Source organism: Condylura cristata, unplaced genomic scaffold, assembly GCF_000260355.1.
Source record: "Condylura cristata isolate star-nosed mole 26May11 unplaced genomic scaffold, ConCri1.0 scaffold00034, whole genome shotgun sequence".
Taxonomy (NCBI): Eukaryota; Metazoa; Chordata; class Mammalia; order Eulipotyphla; family Talpidae; genus Condylura; species Condylura cristata.
In genome coordinates, this window is record NW_004567135.1 from 5684598 (window position 1) to 5694533 (window position 9936).

Genomic DNA, 9936 nt, shown 5'->3' on the forward strand with positions numbered 1-9936 from the left:
TGTAATGGGCCTCTGTTTTGTCTTCCCAACAGGGCCATGGGCCCATGATTAAGGAGCGAGCACAAATATTGGGTGCCTTCCAAATCCCCAGACTCACAGGACGCACACGCTGGGGGCGCTTCACTCAGACTCGCTCGATAGTATCAGAGGATGGAAGACTCAACAAACATTTCCTCAGCGCCGATACGTCACGGCATTGCAAGAGTTGTTTTCCCACAGGAATACTCACCCCAAACCCCACTTGACAGACACCCAAACTGAGGCTCAGAGTAGGTTCATGATGGGCCCAAGCTCTCCCCAGCGGGTGGCAAGTCTGGGGTCCCCCTTCCACAGCTCCTCCAGAGTCACGAAATTCCAGCAGCCGACAGGCCCTGCGTGCGCACAAGCTCACGCTGGGGAAAGTACATGTGACCCACCGGCACCACGGAGCCGGAGACTTTGGGGTCAGGTCAAGGTGCAGTCAGACGGTGTGGGGGAGGGACGCTCCTGAGGACAGTGGGCAGAGAGCGAGATTCTCCGCCCCTGAGCACAGTGGGCAGCTGGTGGCCGCCCCTTGCATTGACCCAAGGTGTTTGCCCAGGACGGAGTCCTCCCAGGCCTCAGAGAGCGGTTTGGGAAATGCAGCAGTGTTTTTGGAGTCCATTAGAAGATGCATGATTAGGACATGACTGAAGGCAATTAACATGCTTCTCATTCATCTGCCGATCAAGTTGCGACTGGAAAGGAGTTTCCGGTGGGGGAGGAACGCCAGGAGCCAACCAGCGCCTTTTACACCCTTTGCAGAGGAGCGCGTGAGCTCAGGGCTGGCGAGCGCCCGGGGGTGCCATCGGAGGCCTCCATCAGCGGTGCCCCGCCCCTGCCAGAGGTCCATAAAAGCCCAGGGGCCGGAGGACACCCTGTCTTCTCACCCCTTGGGAGCCCCCGCGAGCCGCCTGTGCCGCCCTCCGCGCCCACCATGTCCCGGCAGCCCACCGTCACCTTCCAGACCGGCGGTCGCAGGGGCTTCAGCGCAGCGTCCGCCACCACCCCGGCCCACGGCCGCTCCCGTTTCAGCTCCGTGTCCACGGCCCGCTGCGCAGTGGGCAGCGGGGGGCTGGGAAGGATCAGTGGTGCGGGGTCCGGTTTTGGGAGCCGCAGCCTCTACAACCTTGGGGGGGCCAAGCGGGTCTCCATCGGTGCGTGCGGCAGCGGCTTGCGCGCTGGCCTCGGCGGCAGGGCCAGCGGCGGGTTCGGGGTCGGCGGCGGATTCGGCTATGGGGGTGGGCCCGGAGGGGGCTTCGGGGGCGCCGGCTTCCCCGTCTGCCCTGCTGGAGGCATCCAGGAGGTCACCGTCAACCAGAGCCTCCTGACTCCCCTCAACCTGCAAATCGACCCCAGCATCCAACGAGTGAGGAAAGAGGAGAAGGAGCAGATCAAGACCCTCAACAACAAGTTCGCCTCCTTCATCGACAAGGTGAGCCAAGAGCTGTAGCCAGCCTTTGCTGGGAGCTCTTGGCGAGGCCCTGGCCCAGAGAGGGGCTTGCCCGAGCGGAAGGAAGTCATTCAAGTCCCTCCGGGGGCTGAGGCGTTGCAAATGGGACCAGGTTATCCCAAAGAACCTTCTGGAAGCTCCTCCTTGTTCTCCTTAGAGCCGTTGGGCTGCTTCAGTCAACACAGAGGGAACAGTGAAGCTGTTCTTCACAGGAGTTTCCACTGAGCAGACTAACCTAACCAGAGCAGGTGCTTTTGAGACACTCGGCCAAGCAGAGAGCCCCCCGACCCCCCGAGCCGGCCGCATGAAGCCCTAGAGAGCTGGCGGTGGCTTCAGGGCGCCTTCCTTTTGAGTTGGAGCTGTCAATTATGTAGCTGACAAATGGGGGCCAGGGGGAAAGTATATTTTTCTTCTTTCCCCTATTAATCTAACTCTGCACCCCCACCCCAGTTTCTCAAACTTTCCTGTCTTTTCTTCCCCCCTCCAGGTGCGGTTCCTGGAGCAGCAGAACAAGGTCCTGGAGACCAAGTGGAGCCTGCTGCAGGAGCAGGGCACCAGGACCGTGCGGCAGAGCCTGGAGCCCTTCTTTGACGCCTACATCAGTGACCTCCGGCGGCAGCTGGACAGCATCACCGCAGAGAGGGGCAGGCTGGACGCTGAGCTGAGGAACATGCAGGACGTCGTCGAAGATTTCAAAATCAGGTGAGGTGGAGATGGGCTTTTAGCCATGCACAGCCCTCCAGAGAGGTTCAAAGGAGCAAACACCGCTGCCAGCCAGAATAACTGCCATTGGCAGCCAGCCCCTCACATGGAGAGAGCGCAGTGTGGGAATCTCCGAGGGCCTCATCTCATCTCAAGCTTTATCCACCAAAGGAGACAGACAGAGACACTTGTGTCTGCTCGTCTGGCTGCAGAGGGAACTCTGCATCACCTCACAAATCCCCTCTGCATGGCACTCGCCCAGTCAGAATCCTGTTCACTTGCACCACATGCAGCTGGCTCTGAGGCGGCCAGGGGCCAGAGAGCTAGTGGAGCCCCAGCTGGCTCTGCAGGAGCTGTTCTAGCAGCTACACCTACTCACAGAAAGCACGCGGCTCAACCTGAGGTTGGGTGTGAACATGTAGCCAAAACTACCCAAAAAGAGTCCTGAATAAAGCTTCCCTTATCCTGCCAGCGGGCCTTGGCAGCAAGCAAAAATTTTAGAGCTTGACATGACGCATCTCTGAGAAGATGGGGTTGCATAAAAACGTACTTCTATTCCCATTAAGTTCCATGCTCCCCTTCGAGGTTCACAAAAGAAAGAACTTCTGGCAGAAGAAATTATTTCCCTTTTATAGAGCAAGAAATAGAGGTTACGTGAATCACCTAAAGTCACACAAAGGTCGGAGGGAGAGCTGGAAACGCTTCATGGTCTGACTCTTGCTCCACACGCTCAGCCTGGGAAGAGTTCAATCGGAATCTTACTCAACAGAACGCCCCCTCTTCTCTGTGCGTACAGGTATGAGGACGAGATTAACAAGCGCACGGCCGCTGAGAACGAGTTTGTGGCTCTGAAGAAGGTGAGTAGAAATGTCTCTCAAAAGAGAAGATTCACAACTGGGTGGGGCACTGTGCAGGACCTGACCCTCGGGCCGCCCCAGAAATGTGACGTCGTTCCTGAGATTATCTGGCGAGCTCAGACCCACCACTGTGCTCCCGCCCTGTCGATGACCCCCAAACTTGCTCGGTTTTCTCTGAGCCCAGGAACTTAAGCCCCAGGTTCTAATATTTACGTATTTTTAAAGATTTATTTATTTAGGCACACAGAACTGGGGTACAGGCCAGAGGTGGAAGGGCAGTGAGAGGGTTCACCAGAGACAGAGTGGGGAGCAGAACAGGCAGACTGACAAGTCCACTGCTGAGGGGAGCAGCGGGCGGATCAGGAGAGGTCTGCCGCGCCATGTGGGTCACCCACCAGGGCCAGGGATCGAACTCGCACTGAAGTGGCTGAGGCTCGCTGCAGTGCTGCGCCCTAACCCGTTGCTCCACCAGGGAGGGCCCAACCCCTGGTTCTTAATAAATCACTTGCCCCCAGCCAAGAGCCCCAGGAGCAGAATCTGCTGAAATCAGCCCCGAAGGGCCAAGAAAAAGTTGCCCAGTGTCTCTGCCTCGCTTTGAGGCCCGGGCCGTCCAGCAACATCCTGCACTGTCTTTTCAGGACGTGGACGCCGCCTACATGAACAAGGTGGAGCTGGAGGCCAAGGTCAATTCTCTGACCGACGAGACCAACTTCTTGCGGATGTTCTTTGAGGCAGTAAGAGTCTGCAGATGTTTTTGTCTCTCCCCGCCCCCCACCCCAAGGTCTGGAGCCTGAGGCCACACACGAGTCTCAGCATTGCAGCCCAGATACTCCCCGATGGGACACGCGAGGAGCATGGGAACTGGGGGAATTGCTTAAAATCTAGATGCACGGGTCCCCCTCTCAAAGCCGAGGTTTCTGCCCCTCCCTGTGGGCCAGCCAGGACAGGGTGCTGATTTTTGAACTCCGGGTCGCTGGGCAAAATTGCCGAGAAAATCAAGACCCACGACTTCCTCCGCCCTCCCAGAAACATCCAGGAGGCAAGCTGTGCTTCGCTTCTTGCCTGGGGTGCCTGTTCTCTGCTGATGCCTTGTTCTGGGTCTGTGATGAGAGCGAAAAAAGCAGGGCATGAGGTCACCCTGTACAGGGCAGCAGGGTCCTGAAAGGGGCCTGACCGTAAAGAAAGCGCGTGAATCAGCGCGTGTCATGTTCAGCTCTGTGTAATTTGGGTGCAGAAACGACCCAGCCCAGCCCACAGAGGGGAGTCGTGGAAGCAGGACTGGGGACACCCCACCATACTGCTCCATGTTCCAGCAGCTCCTCAGGGACTGGCATGGGGCCCCCTTAACGGCTGGGTGTGCCCAGAGGGAGCGTGAATAATCCGTGCCCGGGATTTCTGGCCCAGGTGGTCAGTCATCCGGGTGTTTTCTGGGCCCTTTCATCCCTGCTTCCGTGACACTGAGTTTGCTGACCCTGCAGGAGCTGTCCCAGATGCAGACCCAGGTCAGCGACACGTCCGTGGTCCTCTCCATGGACAACAACCGCACCCTGGACCTGGACAGCATCATCGCCGAGGTCAAGGCCCAGTACGAGGAGATCGCCAACCGCAGCCGGGCCGAGGCCGAGTCCTGGTACCAGACCAAGGTGATTGTGAGGTCTCCAAGGCCAGTCCCAGCCCATGTTTCCTGAGGCCCCAGATCCTCATGTAGCTTAGCCGCGGGCCTCAGGAAACGCGTGATCACGTCTTTCATCTTGGCAGACGTGGCTTTGAGACTCCCAAAACTTCCCTTGAAATGTAGCAACCCAGCCACATGTACACGTAGGCCCAGGCCGTGCTGGGTGCTCAGGGGCCAGCGCCCACATCACTTACAATCTGGGGGTTCTGAGTGAGACTCCAAAATGACCAGCTACCGGGCATAAGGCTATTTTAGCTGTTTCTACAGTGCTTCTGTATTGAACTGTACCGTGGGGGGCCCTTCTGTGTGCCCAGCTGAGTAACAGGGAGCGAGATGAATAAATCACAGGGTCTGAGAGGCTGCGAAGTGAACAGCAATCACTGCAGGGCAAAAGGCGACACTCAGAAGAAGCTGCCAAGAAGAGGTGGGTTTTCTGTCCTTGTTTGGAAGTAGCAAGGGACAGACGATTTCCCAGGAGGGAGTGCAGAGGAGATGAAGCCTGGACACGTAGCCTGATGATGTTGGACGGCAGAATGGACATTTTCTGAGCAGAAGGTTTTGTCGTGGGGAGGAGGAGCTTGGGGTGACTGGAGGCTTAGTGCCCACAGGAGCAGCTGGCCAGCAGGGCTGCCCCTGGGGGTGTGCGGCAGACCAGAGAGTCCAGCCCGGTGACCTGCTCCCTGCCGAACGCGGACCCGCTCGGGGGGGGCAGCTGCTCCCCTGCCCTGTGCGGGCTCACGCAGGGCGACGTGGCAGGAAGGAAGGAAAGTGTCGGGCGGAGCTGTGCAGTGCAGAGGGCCCTGCCTGAGCGGGCTGAAAGCGCTTGATCTCAGGTGGGGTGGCTGAAACTTGGGGTGAACAAGTCCTTTCATGGACAAGGCCGCTCTTCCCTTCAGTCCATGTACTGACAGAAACGGGAGCCCCAGCATTACAGACCCGGACAGGTCCTCACTGGTCTCCTCTCCAGCAGGGAAAGGAGGGCTTCCCTCCATCTGCTAGAGCGGAGATGCCTCTGCGCGCCTTGGGGTTTGCACCGACAGACAGGGAGCCACCCAGAGCCCGGGCGCCGTGACAGGAAGTCAGAACTGTCAGCCTTGGCTGATTCCACCCCACACTGCTTCTGGAATCTTCTCCCCATCACCAGAAACTCCCCCAAGGACAGTGACCAGGCCACCTCTCGCCTGGAGCCCAACCTAGGCCTTCCTGCCCGGGGTCCTCACTGAGACCACTTCCCACGTCAGCCACTTAGGCCACTCCCTCCCACCCTGCAGAGCACGGGAGCAGCCCACCTTCCTGACACTCCCCTCCCCTTCCCCGTGTTACGATCTCAAAGGGCCCTGGCCTCAGTGTACAACTGTGAATCTGGTACTTTCCTGATTTGATTAATACCCCGCGCCCCGTGCATGCCTGCCGAGTAGGTGTGCCGGAATTAGTGAGTGCGGGAGGGCGGGACGAGCCAGGGCGCCGTGGCATGCGCGGACCGAGCGAGGGTCGAGCCCTGGCTGCAGGACTGCCTGACCGGCGTCCGGTGGGTGACTGGCCCTGCACCGCCCTTTCAGTACGAGGAGCTGCAGGTCACGGCCGGCCGGCACGGGGACGACCTCCGCAGCACCAAGCAGGAGATCTCCGAGATGAACCGGGTGATCCAGAGGCTGAGAACCGAGATCGACAACGTCAAGAAGCAGGTAACGTCCTGAAAGAGCCAAGAGCTCCTGGCACACTCATTTCTTCCACTTCTGCCATGCGTGCCGGCCCTAAAAGCGCCACCTCCAGGGCTAGCCGGAGCTTACGGCTTCCCCTCCCCTTGCAGTGCTCCAGCCTGCAAACGGCCATCGCCGACGCCGAGCAGCGGGGAGAACTGGCCCTCAAGGACGCGCGGGCCAAGCTAGTAGACCTGGAGGAGGCCCTGCAGAAGGCCAAGCAGGACATGGCCCGGCTGCTGCGGGAGTACCAGGAGCTGATGAACGTGAAGCTGGCCCTGGACGTGGAGATCGCCACCTACAGGAAGCTGCTGGAGGGCGAGGAGTGCAGGTGGGAGCAGATGCGCAGCACCTCCCAGCTGCCTGGGTATTTCTGGAAACAGGTCGCTGCAGCTCCTTCCTCACCTGGAGAGTGGGCAAAATGCAAGTGGAGTCAGGCTGTAACAAAGAACACAGATGCAATTTTTCCCCAAGCTAGTAAATCATTATCAGATTCCCACACTTGAAACACAACCGCTTTGAATCCCACATGAGATTAATTGCTATTGCGTATTCATCCAGGGTCTAAATAACCAAGTCCTTTCAAAGGAGGGTATGTCGTATGAAAGTCTCTGGACGTAGAACAAGCTGTCGCAGCATCTGGGCTTCTTGGTCTACCACTCACTAGTTTTTGTTTGTTTTTTTTTAAGGTTTATTTGTTTATGCACACAGAACTGGGGTACAGACCAGAGGTGCAGGGCAGTGAGAGGATTCACCAGAGACAGAGTGGGGAGCAGGACAGGTAGATGGATGACGTCCACTGGTGAGGGGAGCAGCGGGCGGGTCAGGAGAGGGCTGCCGCGCCCTGTGGGTCACCTCTGGGGTTGGGGAATCGAATTCACACTGAGACAGCTGCAGCTAGCTTTGCTGCAGCTGCACTCCAACCCATTGCACTACCAGGAAGCGTCCTACCACTCACTAGGAAAGTCAGCATCCTCGATGGCCCTCCATTTCTTCAATAACAGAATAGAGACCACAGGTCACATGATCATCAGTGTCCGTGGGAGTTTTGTGTACAGCCAATCACTAGCTGTGTGAGCCAGGGCAAATTACTTTGCTTCTCCATTCCTCAACATCCTCACCTGTAAAATGGGGATAACCATAGTTTCTAGCTCATGTTGCTTTAGAGGATTAAACTAAGGGAACACGGAGAAAGCGCTTAGGGCACCCCTGGTCCACGAAGACCCAGCACATGTTAGCTGTGCAGCTTAATGACCGATGACATGAACTTTGGAATAAAATGAGCCTGACTTCAAATCCAATTTTGCAACCGTGAGCAGGCTTCCCTTCCTGAACTACAATTTCCCTATCTGTGTAACTAAGATAATAATAGCTACTTAATGGTGGTGTGGAGAGGACTAAATGGCAGAGTGTAGGTAATAAGTATTCAATAAATGTGAGTTCTTTTTAATATCCTAAGTATGTGTTTATGCATGAATGCCTGTTCTGGCCTTAAGATGCTATCTGAAATTACTCTAGTTGCTCTAACAATAATAGACCGATGATTGCTATTGTTATGTTTATGATTCACCTCCTCTCCACACCTACAACATCCTCAGCACTGCCCAGTACATGACAGTAGTCTATTGTTGAGAGAGAACGCTCATTCTGTGCCAAGCCCTGCCTGTCCAGTTGATACCAGTCTATGATTAGCCAAAGCTGTCTACCTCGTCTAAACGAAAAATGTGTGTCTGAGATTACAGGTTTTCCTCCTGTGAACCTCAAACTCCATATTATCTCCTTTGATTATTATTTTTAATACCACTAGTACTTAAATCATTTCAGCCTCCATTACTTTTGCATAAAAATAATAGTTTTTAAATGCATTTAAAAGAATTGCAAATTGTCTTTTCAAATGCCCGTAAACTGCCGGAAACGTAATAACCATCTTTTCCCCTCTTCCTTCCCATCAGGCTGAGTGGAGAGGGTGTTTCTCCAGTTAACATCTGTGAGTATGACATCCCCTTGTGTAATTTCACACGCACACAAGGGTTGGGGCTGAGGAGGTGGTGGCCAGGCAAAAGGCTTGAGAGGGGATCTGTTGACGGTTCGTTCTGAAAAGCTTTGAGGTTTGAATTCATGAATAAGTGAGTCTTACTGGGAGAAAATCTTTAATGTCACAGTTCTTAGCTCTTTGCAAGTGAGAAGGGTTGAGAAGTTTGCTGTATTCCTTGTGTGTGGCTTAAAAGACCCAGGAGTCACCTTCCCAGGCCCTCGGATTTACACCTTTCTTGCTGACATTGCAACTCTAGCTCAGAGATGAGCCTTCAGCATAGCCAGGCTTTACGAAGGTTCCTGCTGCTTCTCCAGCCTTCGGCCTTGGAGGAAACCTTCACGCTGGACAAAAAAGAGGAGTGCACCTCGCCAGCCCCATGCTGGCACAGTCGGGGGAAGCCCCAGTTCTTGGCTCACCTGTGCAGAGTAAAACTGCAAAAAGCTACCAAGGAAAGTCACCAGGACGGTGACTTTCTATAGCGCAGCAGTGGGGTGCAGCTTCTCGGAAACAGAGGTGTTGGCTGGTGAGTCCTGTGTTGTGAGGAGGACCAGGCTGCCCTCACAGAGCTCAGTGCTGGCATCTTGAGGCCGACAGAGAAGGCTTTTGCCGCTCCCACTCCACACGAGTGTGGTGCTCTTACTGTCGGATTCACAGAACTGGCCACTGAGCCACGACTCTCGAAGTCGGAGCCCTCTGACCCACCGGGGTGTCCTCCTTCCTCGGGGTCCTTTTCTGGTGGCCCCAGAGTGCCTCAAAGCTAACTGTGAGAACAGAGAAAACCTCTAAACTTTCCTCCCTCTAGAAAGCATCTCAAAGCCTGCGTGCCTCCCTAGGGCTATATCCTCAGAATGAACCACAGCCCCCCACTTACGGGTCGTTTCACGGCCCTAGAGCCTAGAACACAAGGCTGAGGTGTGGGGGGCCATGCGCCCCCCGGAGCCGCAGGGGACAATCAGCCCCGCCTCTCCCAGGCTCCCTAGCGTCCTGGGCATGCCGCCCAGGGGTCCATCCCCACCTCCGCCTAAGTGGCCATCCCAGGTCTGTCCTCACATGCCCATGAGCTTCCCTCTTCTCATGGTGCACCAGGCATGTTGGATCAGAGCCCACCCTCGTGACTACCGTGACATGATTGCATCACCAAGCTCCTTCTTCCATATACGGTCTCCGTCTCAATCACATGGGCTGACTTTCAACATATTTTTTAAGGGACACAATGTACCCCATTACAGAGTTCATTTTTTATTTTAATTTTCCATTGACATGATCAAGCTACTAGATATTAAAGGTGGCGGGTGGTTTAACATTTTCGGAAAAGAGCAGATTGGGAGAGAAAAGGAGCAGTATTGCCAGGCTTTGGGTCAGCTGTGCTTGGTGGAGCCAGAATAGTCCAGCTTGGCCTGGGACTCAGGGTGTGGCAGCCGGAGGTCGTCAGGGAAAGTGCGTGTGTGCCTGGCATGAGCTCCCGGAGGAAGTGGGGTGCAGGAGTCTGGGCTGCA

General features: G+C 55.9%; 1 protein-coding gene across 1 annotated transcript in view; it reads left to right on the forward strand.

Moving 5' to 3' along the window:
• The first annotated feature begins 945 nt into the window (after positions 1 to 945).
• LOC101634193 (keratin, type II cytoskeletal 75) overlaps positions 946 to 9936 on the forward strand; it is a 10067-nt gene continuing 1076 nt past the window's right edge. The window contains exons 1-8 of the mRNA XM_004692723.2: positions 946 to 1453; positions 1959 to 2173; positions 2970 to 3030; positions 3669 to 3764; positions 4509 to 4673; positions 6265 to 6390; positions 6516 to 6736; positions 8358 to 8392. Of these exons, the coding sequence (XP_004692780.1) occupies positions 956 to 1453; positions 1959 to 2173; positions 2970 to 3030; positions 3669 to 3764; positions 4509 to 4673; positions 6265 to 6390; positions 6516 to 6736; positions 8358 to 8392 (1417 nt within the window). The 5' untranslated portion in view covers positions 946 to 955. The remainder of the gene's footprint in view (positions 1454 to 1958; positions 2174 to 2969; positions 3031 to 3668; positions 3765 to 4508; positions 4674 to 6264; positions 6391 to 6515; positions 6737 to 8357; positions 8393 to 9936) is intronic.